The sequence below is a fragment of the Strix aluco genome, chromosome 17, assembly GCF_031877795.1.
Source record: "Strix aluco isolate bStrAlu1 chromosome 17, bStrAlu1.hap1, whole genome shotgun sequence".
In the NCBI taxonomy this organism is placed as follows: Eukaryota; Metazoa; Chordata; class Aves; order Strigiformes; family Strigidae; genus Strix; species Strix aluco.
In genome coordinates, this window is record NC_133947.1 from 11,135,667 (window position 1) to 11,158,861 (window position 23,195).

Sequence of the window (23,195 nt, forward strand, 5' to 3'; positions counted from 1 at the left end):
CTCTGGCTGTCAAAGCGCTCCAACCTGGCAGCATGAGAAGGCAGGAACGAGGCTGCCAAAGCCCCCACCACACCTACCAATTAACCCGGAGGCTCTAGCAGGGGTACGATGGCTCACATTGTGGACCCCGGACCGTGGTTCCTAACAGTCACCCTTGAACAGAAAGGCAAGAGGATTTATCTTTTAATATAAATTTGTTATTTTATTAAACAGGATTAACAATCAACTGTCCAGAATCCAAACAAGCAACTCTTCTTCAAAAACAATTTTTGCAGAAAAATTACCCAAAAAAAGCCTGGTTCCTACCATAATCATGTACTTAAAAGTGATGTTTTATCATTTGCTTTATAAAAGTAAGAAATGAACTCTCTCATATCCATCTATCTAGCTATACACATGTATGTGTGTATATATATGCACCATGTACTTCAGAGATGAGTATTTTACTCAGAAAACAAATATGGAAGCCCCAAAAGAATGGAAATGCTCCCAGCACGTGGTCACTGCTGGCTGAGACTGGACCAGTCTCACACAGTTCGTGGTAACGGTAACCACGGCCCCTTGTCAAAGGCAACTTTTTGGTACAGTAGCTTTGGAGTAAGCATCTTGGCAGACACTTGGGATGCTAAAGCACACCACACACTCACGTAAGAAAATAACGGTCTCTCCTCTGGATGCACGGCTCTATTGCATATTAAGTAAAAAGACTATAATACACCAAAATCACTTAGGAATTTTGGTGAATATTTCTGTATAAATTCTCCATCAAATTGAAGATCTGACTTCTAGCCAGTGTTGTGGTTGAGTGAGAGAAGCAATTCAGATGGGACCCGAGTCAATATGTGACACTGGGCCCTAGCTTATTAGTTTACTTACTCAGTTTTTAATGGTACCTAAAGATTATGTCAAGTCAGGAAGAGGGCAGAATGGTTAAAACAGGCAATCAATCATGTTTTTTCCAAGTCCTATACCAAGATAGAGGAAGAGCAAACTGCAGTTTACAGGAATTCTCCAGGATGAGTATAAAACCAGGAAAAGTCCCAGAAGGCAGATTTTGGCCCAGAATGGTAAAAATATATTCCAACTTTCCATGCATGTGTGAGCATGGTTGTGGCCAGCTGTGAGCACAGCTGGAGCCTGAGCCCAAGGTCTGCACTTCTGTGGTAGTGACATTGGGAGGCTGATACACAGGAGTCCTTGTCCAAGAAACGATGCCAAAAAAATGATTTTTTTTTTTTTTTAAAATGCCCTTCAGACTTGTGTATGGGCAAGAGCACCAGCTTCCAGCTGGTTCTTGTTCCTGTCTTGTTAGCACAAGACTAACCCTGGGTAAATACAGCTGTGGCCAAACCCTCTTACCCACGCGGATGGGAATAAGGCCTCTGTTTCTGAAGCGCCTGCTCACTCTGTCAGCACTAACATACCTTCTTCCTAGAAAGGTGAAGACCAACCCAGGCTACAGTCACAGTTAAAGGTGGTTATTTCTGCACTGCAGCTAAGGGCTTGGCAGGTCAGTGGGGCAGGACAGATAAAGCAGAGGAAGAAGGGGGAAAAAAAAAAGGCAGGGGAGGTTCTTCTGTTCGTATCTGTGGTACAGAAAGACTGGCAGGTGGAGAAGGGAGTCAGGCCAGGAGGCAGTTTGTCTACTTGCACGACAGCTTGATAGGAAGTTGGATATCCATTTGGGAGAAAGTTTGTGGGAGTGATAGAGTAGGTGTATGTGATAGCCTGATTCTGCTTAGCACTGTAAGGGTTAACACAGGGCTGCCAGTAATAGAGACCGACTCTGAGCACCTTCTCCAGTGCTCCCACTAGCCCAGAGGAGAGTCAAGCACACATGAAGAAGGGCCACCACTCCACGCTGGCTCGCTGGGATGGGTCACGATGCATTGGGGACCATCCCATAGGCTTCATACAGCGTGTTGAGCAGCTCCTGCTTCTCCTTCTCAGGTAAGAAGCTGGACTGAGCTGCGTTGATGTTCTGGGGAGACAGAGGGGGAACACAAGGGAGACATTAAGACACATCAGACATGAACATGTGGTTGTGCACATCCCAACATCTGGCTCTGAGCAGCAGCAGGCGAGGGAGAATGTAAAGTTTCCACTCTGAGATTCATTTCCACAGCCTCATTTTACAGGGCAACTGCTCTACCCGCCACTAGCAACAGTCCCAAGAGGAATGAGGCAGGCACAAAGCAAAGGTCTTTAAAGACTTTGGACTTTCTAGGATAGGTACTTCAGACCTGTCCCTACACTCCTGGCTCCCCTTTGGACAGGGGCCTCTCCCAGCACAGTGGTGGTGGCAGCCTGACGCGCCACTGCTGGGACACAGCCTGGCTGTGCAATGTACCCTGCTCGTCTGTCTTGTGCAGGGACCTTTCTTTTATTACACAGGAACAACCAGGCTTTTGCAAGAGCAGGAGAGGACAGCTGGCAGCAGAGCAGCTGTGGATTCAGGATCCCAGAGCTCAGAGCCGTCCTTCCTCCGCCTTCCAGACCCAGCAGGTGATGTCTGTAGGAGAAAGGGACTTGTTCCTCCAGCCAGAGCTGAGAGCAGGACTGATGCTCTCTTGTAAAGTGTATCCTGCACTTCCCAACCAAGCAAGTATCTTGGGAGACATGCAGGTTAAAGTGCTGAGCATGACTCTAAATGCAAACCAGAAAAGGTTCGCTTGGTAACCAGGTGTCAAATCCCAAGAGTTATCCTGCCTTTCTGTCCTGGGTAAATAATTAGAAAATCAAGGATGTAATCAAGACACATAAATGACTGTGTGTGCCAAAACCAAAGCCACCAGTCACTTTGTTTCCAGCTCAGTTGTCCCATACTCATGTTATACCTGCAAAAACTGCAAGCACTTTCATACCTGTTGCTAATTTCTGGGCCAGGCCTTGAAACAACCTATCTACAACTCTAAATTCAGAAATAAAAGCAACAGGGACCTTCCTTCCTGCTAAGACCTGCTGTGAGGATGTCAGTGGACAATTTCCACTCTGACCTGTTCCCCATAAAGCCCAAGCAGTCAGCCCAAGTGATGCAGCCCCTGCAGAGCCCACCCTGCACTCACACCCCCCTGCTCCCCACATCCCCCCCAGCCGGCTCAGCAGCCACCCTCAGCCTCGTGCTTACAAGGCCAGGGCAAGATTTTCTGATTTCCATTGACAACTCTTCAGCTTATAAAGAAAAACAGCGGGTTGTTCTGAGCTGCACCCAGCACATGAGCAGAGCATCCAGCCGATGGCTGACTTACCACTCTCTTGAACTCCTCTTCAGTGAAGCCCATGTAGTCCTTCACTATGCTGTAATCCTTGTCAATATTGGAGTTAAAGATGAGGGGGTCATCCGTGTTTATAGAATAGTTAGCTCGATCCTTCCTAAATCTGTAAGGAAATCAGGTTGAACCAGTAGGTAAAACACTGGATGCTGCACTGGTCATGCACTTCTCAGGGTAAAATGCAGTAAAAGCAAAGACCTTGCAGCTGTCCCTGCAGCTTGTGTTGCTGGACTCAAACACAGGACTTGGCTTCTCTCACCACTGCTCACCACCGAGATGCTTCTCCAGCGGAGAGAGGAGCCGGGCATCTCTTAGAGGCTCAACAACATCAGCTCTCAGCCACAAACCAGGGTTAGTGACCGGAGCACAGCATCTCATGCCCTGCAGCTCAGAGCTGGGGCAGGAGGGACAGGGCAGCCCCCCCAAGGGACCCCTGCACCCCTCCAGCCGCACCAGGCCCCTCTGTGTCAAAGGGTGAGGAGGTATCACATCTTCCCAAGAGGTGTGTTACCTTTCTAAAGCAATAAAGCAGCAATATTCAACCCAAATCTTGGTTATTTAGGATTGCAGATAATTGAGAAGTCTTACTGTGCTACTGGGTGTTTCCCAAAGTCCGGAAGACATGCTCCAGTGAGATAACTGGACCAAGGGCAGACCTGTTTGAGGGAGTTAAACACGAAAACCAGAATCAGCCACGCAGATCTGAACACCAGCTGCGTACGCAGATAGCTAAGCACGCTGGTAAAGCCAGATACAGGTTTAGGGCTTTGTTCACAGCCACCCCTCAGCGCTACTCCAACGGACCGGTGCGTGTCCCAGGAGATGGACGTGAAGAGCTCACAGCCTGTATGGCAGCAGCAGGAGCCAGTGGGGTATTTCCCATGGGCAGTCAGCCAACCTCCATGTGTCAACTACAGCTAAGAAACCACTGGCATTAAGTATATACATATATATTCCATATATTAGTTGGATTACTTGGGGAAAAGCCAAGAAAATTTGCGCATGCACAGTAACTCCCAGGCACTTCCACCCTCCACCCAGCCAGGCTCTGGTACAGCAGCCTGCTTTGTGGCAGGAGAAGCCTGCAGGCTTAAGGTATGTAAATTAGTGAATAAGCCCTTCGAAATTTATCCTCAGACAGACCAGAATCCATTTCTCTCTGCTACACACCAAGCAAGCAGCTGTGTGCCCCTTGCAACAAAGATCCCAGCAAACAGCCAAGTCTCTCCACTGTTTTTGCTGTGGGGGTTTGGGCGTCCAGGTTCAACAGCAATGTTCCCAAACACGTGGTGAGCACTCGGGTGTCAGGTCATGTCCCTGGCTGTCAGGTCATGTCCCTGGCTGTAGCACAGCCCGAGCGAGAGCTGATTTTCCACTCAGACACCAGCTGCCTCGCGGTCACCCTCCCACCACACACCCTTACCTCAAAATGCATCTTTGCTCTCAACAGCTCCTTGTAGAGCTCAGGGTCATCCAGGACATGATAGCCATGGCCAATGCGCTCGGCCTTCAGGAGATAAACTGCCTAGAGAGAACAGGAAAACCACATACAGCCTCTGAGCACCAGCTCAGTTCCTACCTGCCCAGAGATCCCTGCCCGACCATGGGTGCAGCTTGCACCACTGAGCTAGCTCTGGGGAGGTCCTTCTCTGAGCCGTTGGGGCCAGATCTCTGCCTGGGTCGCTGATGTTTGCTCTGTTATGAAAACAGAGAGGACTTAGGCTCCTCTCTCCCCAGTGCAGGGGATGAGGGGCACTTCCCACCCCTGCCCCTCTCTTTGCCCCAAGCCAGGAGCTCCTCATACCTCCTTGATCATGGCTGGTGGGCCGGCCTCCCCAGCATGGACAGTACGATGAATCCCGCATCTTTCAGCTTCCTGCAAAGCAAGGGAGGACATGCTTCTGTCCCATCACCTGCAGCAAGGTCAGCAAACCCCTGGGCTGGCACTGCTCTTGGGGCACAGCAAGCAACAGGGGTCTGTGCAAGAAGCCCCCAGATCATAAGCCCTGCACCCCAAGAGGGACATGCTCTGCTGTAGCACAGGCTGCGAGAGAAGGGCTCAGTAATGCCAGACACAGAGGAACTTAGAAAGCCTGGTTACCTTCCCCTGGAGCCCAGCCAGACTCCTCAGGATCTTTTAATACTGCGTGAGCTCACCGCTGTCTCCTCTCCAGACAGCAGCAAGCTCGAAGCTCTCCTTCCTCCACCCACTTGCCCTTCTGCATGAACCTTGCAGCAGTTCCTGTCTTTGAAACTTCTACCTTTTTGGCTGGCTGCAGCCAAGTGGGAAAGTTTAAAAGCCCTCAGGGCAAAGATGAATCAATGCTCAGACACCAAATGCCTCCCTCCTGTAAGGAGCTTCGAGGACCCTGTGGGTTCAGCTTTGGGGGCATTTTGAGATTCTCTTCACAGCCATCCTGAAAAACCCCTTGCCAGGGTGACCACCCTGGGCTTTGGGAAGCTGCACAGCCTTGAGGGAAGCCTGGCTCCTGCCTTGGTGGAGAAGGGCCACCCAGCTGGTGGCAGCAGACAGGCTGCAAGCCCCATCGTGCAGCAGACACTCTTCCCGGGCACTCCTTCAGGGCTTTTCACTCATGATTTTTTTTCAGTGACTTAATTCTCAGCTTCTCATGTGCTGCAATCCCAGGCCCTGCCTGGAACATCTACAGAAGAGCCCTGTGTGCATCGATCTGAAAGGCAGTCTGTGCTCCCTGTGTCTGAGTGTTGATTTTTCCCGAACAGCTAATTTGTTTACACTTTTTTAAATAACAAAATCCCTCTGGCCCAAGTACCAGACCAAGAAGAAAGACAGACTCATACAGCACTGAAATTTTCCACTTGTTTCTACATGGGATGAAGACAAACCAGAAACTCTTGTTCCTGCACTCCCAAGACAGGCATCCCTAACTATCCCAACAGGAGAATGCAAGCAGAGGGGTCAGGAACACCACATGCACCAAGACTTCTTCACTAACCCTCCTGGCCACTGAAGCCTGACCCCCCTGTCCACTGCATCCAGGAGGGAGCTTGTGTCTAACATCCATCCATGGGCATATCTTCCCTGGAGTGGCTTAATCTCTTTTTCAACCCATTTGTCCAAGGACACATGGTGCTTCCCTTGGCTTCTCCTCCAAGAATCGCTGCCTCCTTGGACACAGTGGTCCCAGGATCCTTGACTGTACGTTTCTGCCCTGGTGCTCCTCCACAGCCAGCAGCCACAGTCGAGCTCTTGCCATTATCTGTTCTCTCCCCTCCAGCAGCCCCAAAAGCTCCCAGGCAGAACATGCCTGCCCAAGTGACACCACAAGTCTCTTCGATTTCCCTGGATGCATTACATACCCACGGAGCACAGCAGCAGTATTTATGGGGACGCACTTCCCTGCCACGCAGACCAAGAGGGGCCAATATCAGGAGCGGGGTTTGCTTCAGCATCTCAGAGCCTGAGCGAGTCCCTGGCACAGAGATAAGATGCATCCTTCAGGTGGGGGAGTCTGGACCTGGGTACTGCTGGCACACCAGGGCAGGATGAGACACGCCTGCTCGTTGATTAATAAAACCCTGTGCTCACGTCTCAGTTTATAAACACTCAGTTCCTCCTGCTCAGCAGCGCAGGCAGACCTTGCGTCGGCTCTTGCTGATGGGGGCAAAGACCCCAAGAAAGTCTGGTGTCGTTTCAGCCCTGAGTGCTGCTTGCAAAGCACCGTCCTTTTTGGCAGTGATGGTGCCCAGCCTCCTCTCGCACTGATGCAGGGGACCAACAACCCCAAAATCCCACCAGCAAAGAGGAGCGAGGCGCGAAGCTTTCCCTCTGAGCCGCTGCAAAGTGCTGAGGTCTAGTGCTAGTCTTGGACCAGGCTCCTGAAGACATTCCAGTGTTTGCATTTGAGACGATCAGATAAAAGCACTTCAAACCTTGCAGCTGCTTCTCTGCTCCTCCGGTGATTTCTGCCAGACTGGAAAGGCCAGTCTCTTCCACCCTTGGCTGTGGTTTCACCAACCCCCAGGAGCAGACCCCAGCCGACAGCAGTGGGGTGCTGCCGGGGGGGACACAGGCTGCCCGTCACTCGTGTTGTACTCAGTGCTATGGGGCAGCATGCCGAGCTCCAGCTCCAAGGCCATGTTTAAGCAATGATGCCTGCCATTAATCATTTAGGAAATATAAACAAATTCTTTTGCTATTTAACAGAATGTTTTTAATGGCTGCAACGAATTTTTAAGCTGTCCCAGCTGTTTGCAGTCTGAATAACATACCCCATGTCCCCTCAATATATGTTTTTCTTGTAATTTCTTTTAAGAAGCTTATTAAACAAACCTCATAAGCCTTCTTATGCTCGGAGGAATTCTCCACCTTCAGGGACTCATCCCCAGCCAGGTCGATGGCCACCACAGAGTTGTTTCGATACTTCTTGCAGAGCTCCACCACCTCTGGAGACCAGCCTGGAAGAGACAGCACCAGGGTTCAGGAGAAAGCATTGGTAAGAGTCGCACCCTCAGCATTTTTCTAAACAAATCCTGGTCACATAACTAGAAGGCTAGAGCTATTTTCTTTGGTCTTTCCTAAAATTTGACGCTCAAAAAGAAAGCTGACAAACTCCTAGAAAGGTCTGCCATCTTCAGGCAAATAAAAACTGCCAACTGATTAGTCCATCACCAATCAGAGGGAAATCAAATGCATTTAACCAGCTATAAAGCTGCTCTCATCATATTTTTCTGCTCACTTTCAGCAGGGGAAAAAAAGAGAAAGAAAAAATAAAAGAGAAAAAAAATAATCAAACATGGTAGTGCTTGCTGCAGTTGGCCCAAGGTAAGCTGAACTGCACAGCCCTGGTGCTGTAACATGGTGTGCAGGAGAAATCCCTCAGCCTGCTCCTGAGATTTCACCCCATCCCAGGCTGGGCAAGGGGGAAAGGAAGAACCGTCCCGTTGGCCGTGCTGTGTCACGAAGGGGTTTGGGCTGGGGGGGGTCTCTGCAGGGCCCCTGTATGACAGACAGCCCTCCCCTGCTACAGATCATCCTCGACTCCCCCAGACAAGATGGTGGATGCTGCTCCTGGTGGGAAGGAGCTGGTCTGCCTCCTGGAAGGCTGACCTTTAACACTCACAGAATTTTATCTTATTGGCATCCGTGAGAAAAAGAGTAACAAGTGGCCAGCAACTACTTCAGAGCTATCTCTGATCAGGATAGAGGATAACCTCTGAGAAAGGACATGCATCTACCAGCTCATACAGCACTTATCCTTAGAAAAAAGGCCAAGAAACAGAGATAAACGGTAGTGTTAATAATTAACAGCCACCTGCTGTGACATATAATCTCAAAATCATATGAACACCTAAGAAAACGTGGGCAATTTCATTTTCTTTTTTCATCAGTTTCCAACTCACTGGGTTAGAGCCATTATTTTATTAACAAGTTTAATATGAGCTAGTTCTCACTGGCATCTCTGCCTTTCTCTCAACAGTTCATAAATTACAGGGTGGCTTCTCACTGTGCAGCACATCCCGAATGCAGTGCTAACGACTCTTGTATTGAGTGCATCACTGGCTCTGGGTAAGAGTTGGTGCCCTGGGACACTGCGAATGCCAGCTCGGTTGTTTGCACAAGCAATCCCTCCTGCTGTGCAAGCACACACTGCACGTGCCCTCGCGTGCTCCCACCACCTTCTGTCTTCGCCACTTGTGTGTTGGCAGGGACCGTAACTGCAGAGAAGCGTGACTCTGCCTCACAGCTTTCCAGTTTCTCCTAAGAAAAAAGTTTTTTGCTAGAAACCAGAAATTTAAGGGTCATGTTTTCAAAGTATTGTTTGGGGTTGATTGTGCAGGCAGGAAAAAAACCCACTCTCAAATCTCCCAGTTTCCAATAATATAATTTGTCACATTTCTAGACACAAATTAACTGTGTACTCATTAGCAAAAATCTTTCCACCACCTACCCTACTAAGCCTACATAATACTGTTGAGAGAGATGAAGATACTCGTAACAAAGTCTTCACACAGAACAGCTACTGTCATACAACCTCGCTCTGGCTGCATGTTTCCCTGAAGGAAGATGCTCACAGAACTCAGCAGCCCAACAAAACACTGGAAATTGGGTTTTCTTCCTATTCTGGGTCATAGCACCTGTTACTGACAAAGTTCAGAGCTGCTGATTTTATAAAAAACTTTTAATTATATGTGTGACTTAGGTATATTTTACTTGTGTTTTCAGCTTAAACCAGCAGAGACTGCAGCCAGTGGATTCTCTGGCTGACGCATGGTCCAGACTAATGAAGGCGTGTGCTGCTGTAGCAGCACGACCACGAGCAGGGAAAGTGTGAGCTCTCACGCCCGGTCCTCCTCCTGTCACTGTTCTCTCTCAGGCCCACCAGACAGTCGTGGCAGATGAAACCACACACTATGGCAACAGCTTCAACTGGCCCAAGGAGAGCTCCAGCCTTTGGGCAGGGAGCGAGGTATGAGCAGAAATCACACCTCCGTGAGACAGGACAGAAGAGCCCATTTGGCCTCTCTAGCAAAACCCTTCAGACACTGGATGTACCCACAGACCCCCATTTTCACATCCAGCAGACCCTTACTCCATAGTGAAGGGAACAGAGGATCCCCAGCAAGAAAAAACTACTCCTCAGCACCGTCTGGTCCTGCACTGGACCCAGGGCCATGGGACAGGGGATTTCTGCGGGGACCTGAACCCAGGGGACGTCACCCCCCGCCACGCGTCAGGGAAGGGGAGCAGAGCAGCAGGGGAGCTGCAATACATTACTTGGCATATGGCGCATGCAGCATAGAATAGACCTGGCTTTGATGCGGAAATCCCTTTCTCCATCCTGTAGTCCTTGATTTACGAGGTTAACGACTTCATCTGGAGTGAGGTCTCCCCTGCAGGGAAGAAAAGCTGTCAGCAAGAGGCCAGACACCTGCCAGGGACACAGGCAGGAGCCGCAGGCCCAGCCCAGCACCCCCACGGGACACCCCATGCAAAACCCAGGCTGCCCGGGGTCCCACTCGCCTTAACATCCAGAGGAGCCCAACGAGACGGCCCAGAGCTGAAGAGCACCTTTTACACTCATGCCATGCCCAGATTTACCAGATGTCGGGCACAAAAGCATGCAAAGATGATAGTAAGATTTAGAAAAGCCTCAGGGAACTGGATGCCAATCCTGCCTGAGCAGAGGAACCCACTCTTTGCCAGAGAAGCTCATTAGGGCACATAACTGCCTGCAGCCAGGCAGGGGCAAGCATGGGGCTCGGTGCCCATCACAACACATTTTGCAAGGGGCTACAGAGCCCAGCACTGATTTAATCAGAGGCACACATCACAGAAGGGATGACATGTAAAGAAGGGATCAGATCGCCAGCCCCCTCCAACATTGCCACCGTCTGCCAGCTCAAATTCACATTTTGCAGGCAGGCAATCCATATCTGAATGCTGCTTTTCCTCACACAGAGAACGGCTTCAGCCAGAAGTTCAAGCACAGCTGCTCCACAGATGCAGACTTAGGTGCCCAGAGCAAGCGATGTTAAAACACAGCAGCACACAGATTATAAAATGAAAATCCTATTGATGGGGAAGAGAGGTGGAAGCATGCTGGCACTTGCTGCATTGGAGGAGACAGAAGGTTTGATTAAACCAGACTTTGAACACACGCTGGCTCACTGGTGTGGGCCATGCCTTCTCCACACCTGACCGGCCACCCACCAGCTCCTGGCATGGCGGGATCACTCACTCGGTTTGGCCCCAGGGGATGGGATCCACGCAGCAGTTGGCCAGGAGGTGAGGGCTGTACCGGACCTCCACGTAGATGATGCCTTCTTTGGCTTTCGTTTCCACAAGCTCGTAGGCGATCCTCCTCACTGCCTCACGGTCACCCCTGCAGGGACGGTAGTGGGACCCATCACTGGGACTCATCACCCTCAGGGTACACTGGGGGCAGGTGAGATGACCTCCAAGGCTGAGCAATGTTAGCCAAGAGGTACTGCCAAATGTTGAGGGGGAAGAAGCAAAAAGTGCAGTACTTACGCAATGGCAGGCATGTAGTGATTAAACTTCTCTAAAAACTGAGTAAGTGTCAGTGGTGTTTTGTAGCTGACATGCTTCAGGAGGTCATCAACAGTGCTGCCGGGGAGAGGAATCCCTCTTTTCCTGGAAATGAAGCAACGTGTTATTGACAGCAAAGGGTATCACATATTTAATCAGTCCATTTCATACAGCAATCGCATCCCAAGCTGGCAGCAGTAACATCCATTTCTTCACAAAAAAGATACAGCACATGTTGTCCTTCCAAAATCTCCTCACAGATGCAGCCCTGAATCTCAGCGGGGAGGAAGGCAATCCAAAATACAAGCAAAGCCCAAACAAATCCAAATCAAGCACAACAAAGCAAAGCACAAACAAATCAAAAGACTGACCTGGCAGGAACAGAGCCAGAACACATTTTAAGCTTAAGAAGGAGTTCACCTAAAGGGGGTGTGGATACCTCCTACTATCCTAGGCGCGACATCTCCTAGTTCTCGTGGTAGAATTGCCAACATTCTTTAGAAAAGTTAATTTCCACTTATGCAGGCTCAGAGGCTTGAAAATTTGCAGAGACGCTCCCAGGCGCAGGATCATGCACACAGAAGTGTCATGGCTCATGGGTTTAACGCTGGCAGCTCCTGCCAGTGAGCTGGTTCCCAAACCCAACATCATGGTAGCATCTTCTCTGATGGGGACACTTCTCACGCAGGAGAAAATGGCAGTCCCAACAACTGCTCTCACCAAAGGGATGGAGATGGTAAAGCCCACCTAAATGTTTCCCAGAGGGAAGAGGCCATTTTTCCCTGGAGAGCCTGGAGTCCCAGGTGGGTGGAGGTGTCCCTGGTGGGGTGACAGTCAGGCTCGAGGGGACTGCCAGCCAAGGATGCTGCACCCTTCCCAGGCAGGCTTTTCCATCCCCATCCTACACCCTGGTACCCTGCACATGCCAACCTAAATTAGGACTAATAACTAGACATTTGTTTTTAATCCTCTTTCCTGCCATGATGAACTACAGCCAACTGATGGATCTCTCTGCCAATAGAGACAAAACATCACAGACAGCTTTAGCGTCCCGATGCCAGCAACCATCTCGATGAACAATCCACAGGGAAGCAGCCCAAAGACCCCACTCCTGGACCCAGTAAACATTGCTCATTCCCTGCTCAGGCAGGAAAGAAACCAGCCCCACTCTCAGCCTTCACAGGCAATCTGCACAGATTAAGCTGCTGGCACTCGGCAGGGAATGTTCACCACTGCCAAAGCATCGGTTTTCCCCCCTGCCTTGCTCTTTCCATGGCACTGACACATTGGTCTCTGCTCCAGGAACTGGCCCGCATCTTCCTCCACCTGCCCAGGAAAAGTTTCCTACAGCAAAGCCATTTCCCTGACCTCTTTCATGTGCTTTCCGAAGGATTGCCTCCGCGCAGCCAGCAGCGACAGTGCTTTGGGGTGATCCGCAGAGCAGTGACACTGGGGTCAGGTCTCTCGCTGAGGGCGTCTGGTGGATCTTGCCAGCGTGGCTCTGGGAGCTGCTGCTGCCCCATCCAACCCGGCTGGTATCTGGGAGCCTTCCCGCAGCAAAGCTGCCCCAGGAGAACGTGCTTGTGCCCAGAGCTACCTCCAGCCACAGGCAGCACCACCTCCCACTGTGGAGAGGGCACCTCCCCTGGGGACACCCAGTCCTATGAGGGGTCCGCCACAGCTCTAAACCCTTTGGCTGGGCAGGGGGGATGCAAAGCCTGGCCCAGACCTGACAGAATTGGAGCCAAAGTTTCTAAAAATGGACAAGTTCAGCCACTGCCCAAGGGGGCTTGTGCATCCTGGCAGCTTTGGGTTATTTATATGTGGTCAGCAAATTTATTTCCAGCTCTTTACCTTTAAAAATAGACCACAAGCAGCTTTCTGTGTCCAGGGTGAGGTTATTAAGGCAGTCCCCTACGGTCTCCCACTGCTTTTACATTTGTGTGAGCACTAGTTTTAGAGCCCATGAATAGCACAGCTTTGCTCCACCCCAGCCAAGCACAGCACCCAAGGGCTGGCAGCCCCAGAAGATGCCAGGGCTGTTTAAAAATAAGAGGGAACTGGGCACACACTTGGGCAATGGTTTCTGTCCTAAGCAAGAGAGGTGCACAGGATCCTCAGATGGCTGGTGCCTCCTGGGCCTCAGGGCTCCTACAGCCCTCCTGGGGCACTACACCAGCATTTGTCCTTTGGTGGCAGAGGGACCCAGCAGAGCCCCAGAGAGTCAGCACTGACTTTTCCGTCCATCAGGACTTGTTCCAGCCCTGCAGCCCACCAGCAGCACGAGCAGAGCCAGCAGGAAGCCTGACTCAGCTCACCGTGCCAATGTCCTGCCATGAATGAGATGGACATCTCTGATCCACCTTCTTTACTCTGACCACACTGCAAAACGTACGGCCGCTCCCTGCAGAAAAAGCTGCTTTAGAGAATTCCTCCTTTGAATTGCCCTGCCTTGGAGTCTGCTGGACTCATAGGATGCCAGAACTACTCCCCATCCTCCTCAGAGCTGATTTTGTCCCCAAAGTACCAGAGTTGTACGTAAGAGCTGTTTCCTGAAATCTTTAAGCTTGCCACTTTCTGATCCAAGGATATCTGCTAGTCTCTATTAGCTTTTTGAATAGTGACAGCTGGAAGAAGTCTTAAGTTTATTTTGCTTACAACTGTGGAGCCAGGTCCTCGCACCAGTTAATCATTCATCCTGGTGCTTCCCTCACAAGCTACACTGAAGCAAGAAGATGCACATGGGCTCTGTCAAGGAAACAACCTCTCTAGGTCGCTGCCAAGCGCTTTCCTGGGTAACCCTCACATGAGCAGGACTCCTTGACTGCTGGCACCAAGCAGCCAGCCTGGGGTTCAAAGGCAAAGAGCAGCAGGGCAGGGAGGAGCACCCAAGCTGGTTTTTCCTCCCAAGACTGTGGTATGGCACCACCACCAAGCAGACACTCCCAGCCTGCTTTCACTTTACTTGCTTTTGCAAGTAGGAATGTGGAAAAAGACATGAGAATACACTGACTCTGCCACTTCCCGAGTACACTTCAAAGGCAGCCAGCTCTGTTTATGAGACACCTTCTGCACTTTTCTCACACTGGCTCCTCTTTGCTTGCCCAGCTCGCAGGACCGATGACCACCTCACTCACGCTCCTGCTACCAGCGCAGCCCCGCTGCAGCACTGTGTGTTGGGAAGTGCAGCCAGAGGACCCGTCAGTGCGGAGGCGAGACCAGCACCAGCAGGCTTGCTGTGGGCACAGCAAGGGAGAGAGCTTTCCCAGCCTGCCAGCACAAGCTCTTCTGCTGGAGAACTGGCCAAGCAGAAGGGATGATGCTTTTGAACTGCAGCTCCCAGAGCTTTCTTCCCCCCGCAACTCACCTGCCAAAGTGCAAGATTGTTTCTGGTCTAATGGCTCCATCCAGGTGGACATGAAGCTCTACCTGCAATAAGATAGAGAGAAATCAGTGAGGTACTCTTAGAGCTGCAGCAAAAGTCTGGAGGTAAGCAGCCGGTGCTAACACAGGTATAAATGCAGCCACTATGGGGACAAAGTCATGACAAGGAAGCACAAAAACATTTTTAAAATACCATCATGCTAAAGTTTATTTTTCAATACCTGAGTATTATCTCAATATTTTCTTATTGCTGCTACAGCTCACACATTCAATGGATCTTTAGAAATTTATTCTGTTTCCAGTAATTTTCAGGAATTGCCCTATCCTTATTTAGCTTGCATGGTTTAGAGTTTGGGAAAAGTGAAAAAAGCAGACCCCAAACACCTTCGCTTTCCAGCTTGCTCCTTCCTGAATTCACAGACACCCAAGCATCAATTAATTTGCTAAGAGTCATTACACAGAAAGTTTGACTCATTTCCAAGAAATAACTCCTGATATATTGGTAATTACTTGGTATTATCAGAGCTTAGAGGCTTTCTAATCCTACACATGGAGTCAGTCCCACAGTGCAAGGTGCTGTAAAAAATAACAAGAGCTGCCCTGTAGAGCTAACAAGCTGGTTTCAAAATAAAACACTTAAATTTCGACTCATTAAAAATGGGACAGTAACTCAGATCCCTTCACTCTGAAACCCTGTTTCCTGATTATTGCTGAAACAACGGCTTTTGGAGAAAGAGCCCCAGAAAAGCAAAAGCAAGCTTTTTCCATTAGACAGCTGGGCCTTTTGGAGGAACATGACAGATGTAATTTGGAAGTTGAACTGGGAAGGAAAATATTAGCTGTAAAATGTTTCAGCTAGATCTTCGTATTTCCAGAACTATTTTCTTTTAAGCAATGGAATAGTGTACAAAATACGTATTTAATTTTATTTTATTTTTTAATGAAACTGTAGAGAAGCAACTTAATACAAAGTTCTTGTTAGTTATAACATTGTGCAAATTTTCCTGTGTAGATGGTTGCTGCAGGACACTGAGTAAGAACTGAGTAGGATTCAGAAGAGGACTGGATATTTGCATGGATAACTAAACCACCCAGGGTTACTAATTAAAACCCACAAACCTTCTGGCGTCAGGGTACGTATCAAACAATAACTACAAGGAGCTGGAAGAAAAATGAGTAAGCAGTCTCTACAAGCAGGTCAATGTGTAATTGTCCACCTCAAGAACCTTTCACTCCTCTGAAGCACCCGCGAGCAGCTGATGTGAGTGAGCTCAATGCCGCTGGCCCAGCTCCCGGCACGGAGCTGGCAATGCCCATCTCTGGGACCAGCACTGATGCCCACGAGCTCGCTCCCATCCCCACCTCCTCCTGCAGCCCTAGGCGCCTGCCATGCAGGCAGAGACACCCACCTTCTGGCCCATGGCCAGGGTTTTCATGGATGGCTTCTGCTGCAAAAGGCCATCATTGCTGGGGTGGGACAGTGCTCAGGTTCAGGCCACCTGCACAGGATGGACATGAAGCTACCGCTGAAATGTGCACTGGTGAGATGCAAAATGCAGGTGCCAGGCTCAGGGCAGCTCGAGCTACTGACCCTGCACCATTAGAATCAGCTGGCCCAGGGGTCATGAATATCCCCACTGACACCCCTGCTAGGAGGTTGTAAAAAGATATCCCTGTGACTTCTCCTACCCTTAAGACATGATCTGAATCTACAGGGATGAAGATTTTAAAAGGGCAAAACCTGATCTTTCCCCCCACCTCGAGTTACACAATCCGACTTACGAGGACTAAATGTCCTGAGAAGCAGCAGATAAAATAACAGACCATGGACATGGTCTGCATTGCCAGATGTGGACGCCTGGCATGCTTTCCACTCTTGAGCTCTGATTCCTATTTCAAAACCATGCATGCTCCATTCCTTGAGGTTTTCAACAGCCCTTGTGACCTTCTGATGGAGTTACGGGCTTGAAACTCATTCATGCTGCATATAAAAACCAAGCAAACAAAACCTACCGGAGTCTTCTCACCCCAAACATTTCTCAAGCATTCCTGCAAGAACATCCCAACATGACACTTCCATCAATGAGAAAGCAAATTCAGTGGTGTGCTTACTCAAAAGTCACTTCCTTCTGCCACTGCTGCAGGTGAGATGCTTGTAAAGCAGCAAGGTTCCTCTCCAACACCAGCAACAGACTCTTTCTCCAGTGCCATGCACTTCTTTGGGTCTGGAGGGACCTAAACTAAGTGCTAAGAAGCTCTTGTGCCATGCTACTCAACCCAAAACTTTGTGGGGGTTCCTCAAGATCAGAGTCTGGGGGGTTGTTTTCTGCAGCTAGGACCTAATCTAGGCTATTTAGATTGCCAAGGGACATTCAGGTGAAGAAGTAAAGGTATATCTACAAGGGTCTCCACTAAGAGCTGGCCCTAGATAAAGCTGCAATCAGCAGAGGCACAACGGAGCAGCTCAGCTCCCCCAGGCGCCTTGCCCGCAAACCCCGTACGCTTCCAGGTCCGTGGGAGGCTGCTCGCTGCAGATTACGCTGCGGCTCTCTTCCTGTGTGTTTGTTTTGGGTAAACAAAGCACAAGACTTTTCTAGATACAAGTGGGTAACGTGACCTTGCTTTAAGTCAAGGAAAGTACCCAGATAAAGATGAAAGAGTTTTCTCTGAACTGCGGTATCAGGAGATGATGCCTGAGCAAGCAGAAATAAGGTGAACGCAGGAGCCCAGTGCCTCTTCCAGGGCTCTGCTCCTTGGCCCACAGAGGTCCATGCACGTGTGGTCTCCCACCCCAAGCCCTCCAGTTTATTTGGAGAGGAAGCCCGTGCACACAGATTAAATAGGGATCTCAATACTTGGTCCAGGAGCCCAACGGCACCACGGGCTACACCAGCACTGGAGAGGAGCCGTCAGCCATGCGGTACCAGCGATGCCTTCCTTTCTCACAGCAAACCTGGATGTGGTAACATTTATTCTGATAAAGAACGAGAAAGCAGCAGAGCTCTCTAATGCTCTCCCGGGGCAGGAGCTCTGCTCTTCCCCCAGCTGCAGCAAGGACCCCCAGAACCACCTCTGTGTAGCCACCCCTCAACCCTTCCTCTGTTCCTCCACAGCTGAGAGCACGTTCACTGACCGCTGGCCAGTGCATCAAAAACCCACAGTGCAATTCAGTTAAATCTCTGAGTTTCACTAAACAGTTGTCGAAAGTCAGAGGAATGAGTTCAAAAGATGTAACTGGCCATAAATTGTGTGTCCTCAACACAGACAACCCCCAGCCAAGGCTGTCAGAGCAAACCGAGTGCTTTCCATTTTTATGCAAAAAAAGTTTTAGCTCAGCCACGGCACATGACTTGTTAGTGCAGATATCAGGAAGTTTGTTCAGATTTTAAAAAAGAAGAAGTTTTAAGGGCTCTGGCATGACTTTTCTCTTCTGAAAATATTGTAATGTTTTCTCTAAAGCTTAATAAGCTTCAAAAATAACTTCAAACACAAAATGAGGTACTGCAAACAAGTGTGTTCCATTCAAAGATCAAGTCTGATTATTTTCAATTTAGTGAAATTAAGAGGAAAAAGTTAACCAAACATTCAAAGTATTTTCAGCTACAGTCAACCCAACAGAATTTCTCTATTACTCCACAGTTTGCTCAGCAGACCATGGCAGAGCAGTTAACTGCTCAGTTCACCTATTATGTGGCATAAAAAGTACCATCCAAACTAAGGCACTTGAGGGAATTTCTGTATTAGGTGGTTTTAGGGTCTTTTTTTAAATACATACAATGAACTCAGCCCGAACACCATGGTAAAAGTAACACCAACCTCACCTTTTATTTTGATGGTTTCCCAGCAGATGTTAATAGATAATCCAGGCAGCCACTAAAGTTGCATCATTTTAAAACCCTTAGCAGTGACTTTGCCCAGGATTATTTATTAGCACATTAAAAGGTGATAATTTAAAGTTCACTCTATTGATCTCAATAACTGAAAAACATAGTAATTACACTGTCGTTTGTCAGTTGTTAGATACACATGGCAGGAAAACATTAATAGAGAGCAAAATTCAACAAGAGATAAGAGGAATGCCAATCACTGCAAGAATGAACTGTGTTCCCCAAATACCAGTTTTATGAAAGTGCACTATCAGGAGCAAAGTTATGCTCATCATAAACTCACCACAAATGCTCATTTAGAAGCAAGAGGTGAGAGTGGACCAAGAGGGTTGTGAAGTGGAAGAGGCACAGTATTATCCTCAAACCTGACGACACCCACAAATGCGTTTTGGAGACGAATCTGCCATATGCTTTAAGGCTTGAGCCTCTGTAAGAGAAACATGGGAGACTACAAGACCCACGCGACATACTGCTCCATTGCAAGAAATATTTGTGCTTTCTAGAGAAGCATTTGCATGATATGTGGGTTTGGTGACTGAGGCGGAGGAGGATGCTCCCGTGCTGAGCAGCCTTTAGTACCATCCCTCCTGGCACCGACTACTCGACCTCCACCACCATCAGTACGAGGCTCCTGGTGCCATTAACAGGCGACAGCGGCTGTGTGTCACCCTCCTGCATCTTCCTGGCTGGAATGAGGCAACGCTTCGGAGCAATAAACAGAGCCCTTGCACTTCGTGCAGCACCAAGCCAGTCTCTTACCGCCATCGCGTTTGACAAGCAGATCTGGGAAGGTTATCTGAGAAGGTGCCTGCAGAGCATTACCGAGGGAAGGAGTGCACACATCACTGCGTAAGGTACAGCTGAGGTCGGTGCAGCCTCGTCGGCACCAGGCTTTGACCCGTGCCAAGCTGGTCAAGGGTCAGGTTGTGTGCAAGAAGTGGATGAGCCAAAGAAAATATCCTTGGCACACCCTTGTGCACTTGCACTGCCACAATAAGGACACACTTTTAAATTATTTTTTAAATTTGTTTGTTTTTAAGTTTTGCACCCAGTGCAAATACCTGTGCTACAGGCTTGGCACAGATGGGCAGGTCTGTCTCGAGCCGGGGGAGGCTGCAGTGCTACAGGGAGCAGGGCAGGACGCCCCCCCAAACCCCCTGGGTACAGCCAGCGCTCTGCAGCAGGGAGGGCACCTTCGCTGCCATCCGGGTTTGGTCACCAGGCGCTCTCCTCACCATTGACAGGACACACGCAGCTACAGCCAGTTCTGGCCCATCTCTCCCAATTCCTGGGTATGACAGGCACGTCGGTGATAACTGTCTCCCTTTGGATGGGGACAGGCCCCGAAACACCGTGATACACACAGTGTGTCCCAGGAGGGCTTGCAGGAACACCTGCCCAATGTGACCTGATGCTTATTTTGGAAACAAGCATCCAGCAGCAGAGCTACACCAGCTGCTGGGAGGGTGTGGGCCCAACCCTAGAAGCTCCCATTCCCATCCTGCTCCCTGCAGCATGGCTCAAGGCACACGGGAGCCACAGGAAAGGAGAGCCATGTGTCCCAGAGCCCCCGACCTGGGGCTGGCCTGAGGGGAGAAGAGCCAGTAGCAAGCAAGGACACGGTCTCTGCTCCGGTTGTGGAGCAAAGAGGGAAGAGGCTGATGGTTGGTGTTCAAGGAATGGCAGTCTATTCGGTCTTTTATGGCCTACAATAAGCAGGGTTCAAAGTCACCCACCAGCAGCCCCAGCAGCTCCCTATTCATCTGCTGCAGTCATTGGGAGTCAGCAAGTTCCCAAAAAACGCGGAGGCAGCCCCGGCCCCACGTTCAGCTGAGGCTCGAAGCTGCTCCAGTTACCAGAAACATCTCTAAAACACAAAACGGATCGTTCCCAATGGCAGAAGGTCCAGGGGAATGAATAGGGTTCATTAACTGACTTCAGACCCATTTTTTTTCCCAAGCCTGACTTAGCAGGTTCACAGGACTGAAAGGGACTGCCTGACTCAGGAAAACCAGTCTCATAACTGCCGGCAACCAGACAACAGAAGCCTGATCTTAGCAGCCAAACCCTGCATGGTTTTTGCTAGGTCTCTCTCTTTGGCATCCCACTCTCCCATGCACTGGAAAAGTAGGAAGAAGCACAAGTGAAAGAAGAACTTAACTTGCTTCTCTCAGTCAAAAGTTTGAAATCACCGGTGTGAACCAACAGCTTTTGTTCTTAGTGGAGGTGATGAAATGCCAGCATCTCCCAAAACTGAAGTAGCCCTAAAAAGGCTTTAATCACTAGTAGATGTCAACGCTCCCTGATTTTGGTATCAAGGTTTGCCCACTATTGCATGAGTCACCTTTCCTCAGAAGGAAGCCTCACGTAGTGATGGAACGAAACATGAATCAGACCCATGCACACAGCCTTTTCCACGTTCGCTAGACTTTCCTGGTGCGAGCTCAAATTGAGAGATAAATGGTTTGGGAGTGGTAGGGGATGCAAACAGTGCCAAAAACCCCCCAACCTTTTGGGGTTTTGGAGGCAATCTTCTTCCCTGGGAAAGCTGCATGCAGTTGCCACCACTCAGGGTCTCCTAGAGTAGGATCACCATGACCATCACATCACTTTTTTTGGTCTCCTCTACTCCAACCCCTCCTGGCAGTCAGTGCCAGAGCCCGAAGGCAGCCAGGCAGAGAAAACCTGCTCCCCACCCACCAGCTTACCCAGATCACAACCCGGGAGCTGAGCTGTCCTGCAGCGCAGGCAGCACTCTGCCATCAGATACAGGGTTATTGCTAACCACATCTGTTTCATCTTCCTCCTTTTCAACTTTTTAATAATCTGATTAATGAACATGTTACTGTATGATACTTGAGATGTATTTATACAGCACATGGTGAGAGCAAAAGACTGGAGCACCCCTCTGAGAGCAGTCACCAAGGTGGTATCTTGGGTGTCTGAGGAATAATTGAACTAAATGTTTAAGAGCAAAAAAAATACACACCAAAAAAACCCCCACCCAAAACCAGAAACACACCCACAAAGCAACAAAATCAAACCCCAAAACAAAAAAAAACAAGAGAAAACGTTTGTTTTAGCAGACCAAGGCAACGGTTGGAGTGCTGGACCCTCCAGGGCTTGCCTCTTCCCCAGCCAGGCCACCAGCGCATCTCCAGCCCGGAGCAGCGGGGTGACCCTGCCTGGGCGCTGGGATGTCCCGCGGCGGGGAAACGGGGCCGGGGAACCGGGGCCAGCGCCGCTCCGGCACCGGGGAGCCGGGGCGTGCGGGATGCCCGGGGCAGCTCCTGCGAGGAGCACCGGGCCGGGGCAGCGCAGCCCCCGGCTGGTGCCGCCGAGCGAGACCCCAGGACACCCCTCCCGGCTCAGCCGCCGGGCCCCGGGGCACGTCCCGGCTTCCCCGTCGCCGCCCGCCGCCTCAGCGCCGGGGCACGTCCCGGCTGCCAGCCCCGGGGCGCAGCAGCTCAGCCGCGGGGCGCGCCCCGTTCCGCAGCCCGGCGCCTCACCTTGGGGTCCCCGAAGACGCGCAGCCCCCGCTCCATGCTGCCGCCGCCGCCGCTCCGCGCCCGCTCCGCGCCCGCCGCCCCGCCCCGCCCGCCTCGTCCCGCCCCCCGCCGGCCCCGCCCCGCCGCTCCCCACCGAGCCCGCCGCTCCCCACCGAGCCCGCCGCTCCCCCGCCGCCCCGCCATCCCGCCCGGTAATGCCCCCCCCGCCCGCGTTTCCCTCGGAGCCGAGAGCCCGGGCGGAGCCGCGTCTCCTGCGAGGACGGGGTGAAACACACCGAACACGGTGGGACACCAGCTCAGCTCGCAGAGCGGCACCGGGACCGCCGGTTCCGCTGCAGGCTTAAGCCAATGCAACAATTGTTTTTTTAAACCTAAAAGGGACTTAACTGTTCAGCTTAGGAATGATCATCCCTCACCCCCTTTCCTGCTCGCAAAGCTGCTGCTCGGTGACTCACTTGTTTTGTCCGATGGCTTTTTGGACTCCTTTGGTCCATCATACACCTGCTTTCAGCTCCCGCAAACCCATGCTCAGCGTTTCATTTCTTATTTTTAGTGACCTGCCCATGTTTTACATTGCTCTTCTGCCTCCCGCAGTCCTCTCCCAGGAGCGATGCACATGGCAGCCCACATCATTGAGGGACTGTGGGGCAGAAAGTCCTGCTCCTCCCCGCCGAGCGTGGCTTCTCCGCTACTGGAGAAAGAGCTCGCAGCCACTCCAGTCTTGAAGCACCCAAAAGTCACACCCATTCAGCTAAAGGCCAGTCTGCAAGGTGGAACCACTCCCCAGCGTGAGCTTTGAGGAACATCCCTTGGGTCCTGGCACAGCCCTGGGTGAGATGAGATCTGAGCTGCCTGGAGGGGACTGAGCAGGCAGGTGATGTTTCCAAAATCACTGCAGAGAGGGGGGTCACAGCTTCGATCTGCATGACTGGAGTTCACCTGCCCAGGTGAGGCAGTCCCAGATCCCAGGCCCTTTCCGCAGGGAGCCTTGGAGATGAAAATCACTATATCAACTTAAAATACTGTCATCGCTTGCGCTGGCGTGTAAGCAGAGAAACCACTTGAGGCTGTAGGCGTGAACGCTACCACAAATGGTTGGAAAATAAAGTTT

At 50.6% G+C, this 23,195-nt stretch overlaps 1 protein-coding gene across 2 annotated transcripts; it reads right to left on the minus strand.

Moving 5' to 3' along the window:
• Positions 1 to 175: 175 nt before the first annotated feature.
• Positions 176 to 22,594, minus strand: ADA (adenosine deaminase). 2 transcript variants are annotated; one of them, XM_074843357.1, is made up of 11 exons: positions 22,540 to 22,594; positions 14,672 to 14,733; positions 11,287 to 11,409; positions 10,994 to 11,137; positions 10,030 to 10,145; positions 7,585 to 7,709; positions 5,077 to 5,148; positions 4,696 to 4,797; positions 3,861 to 3,928; positions 3,249 to 3,378; positions 176 to 1,981 (listed from the first exon to the last, which is right to left on the minus strand). In XM_074843357.1, exons 1-11 carry the CDS (start codon positions 22,579 to 22,581, stop codon positions 1,880 to 1,882), a joined length of 1,086 nt encoding a protein of 361 aa, XP_074699458.1. In that variant the 5' UTR covers positions 22,582 to 22,594; the 3' UTR covers positions 176 to 1,879. The 2 variants fall into 2 exon arrangements, with proteins under 2 accessions (XP_074699458.1, XP_074699459.1); XM_074843358.1 differs by lacking the exon at positions 22,540 to 22,594 and adding an exon at positions 22,085 to 22,151.
• Positions 22,595 to 23,195: the final 601 nt, after the last annotated feature.

Excerpts from the sequence above, each read along its gene's own strand:
- ADA (XM_074843357.1), bottom strand. The coding sequence starts at position 22,581 with ATGATGGACCAAAGGAGTCCAAAAAGCCATCGGACAAAACAA. Across the intron at positions 14,734-22,539 it reads AAAGCCATCGGACAAAACAA|GTAGAGCTTCATGTCCACCT; the intron begins GTGAGTCACCGA and ends ATCTTATTGCAG. Across the intron at positions 11,410-14,671 it reads ACAATCTTGCACTTTGGCAG|GAAAAGAGGGATTCCTCTCC; the intron begins GTGAGTTGCGGG and ends CTTCATTTCCAG.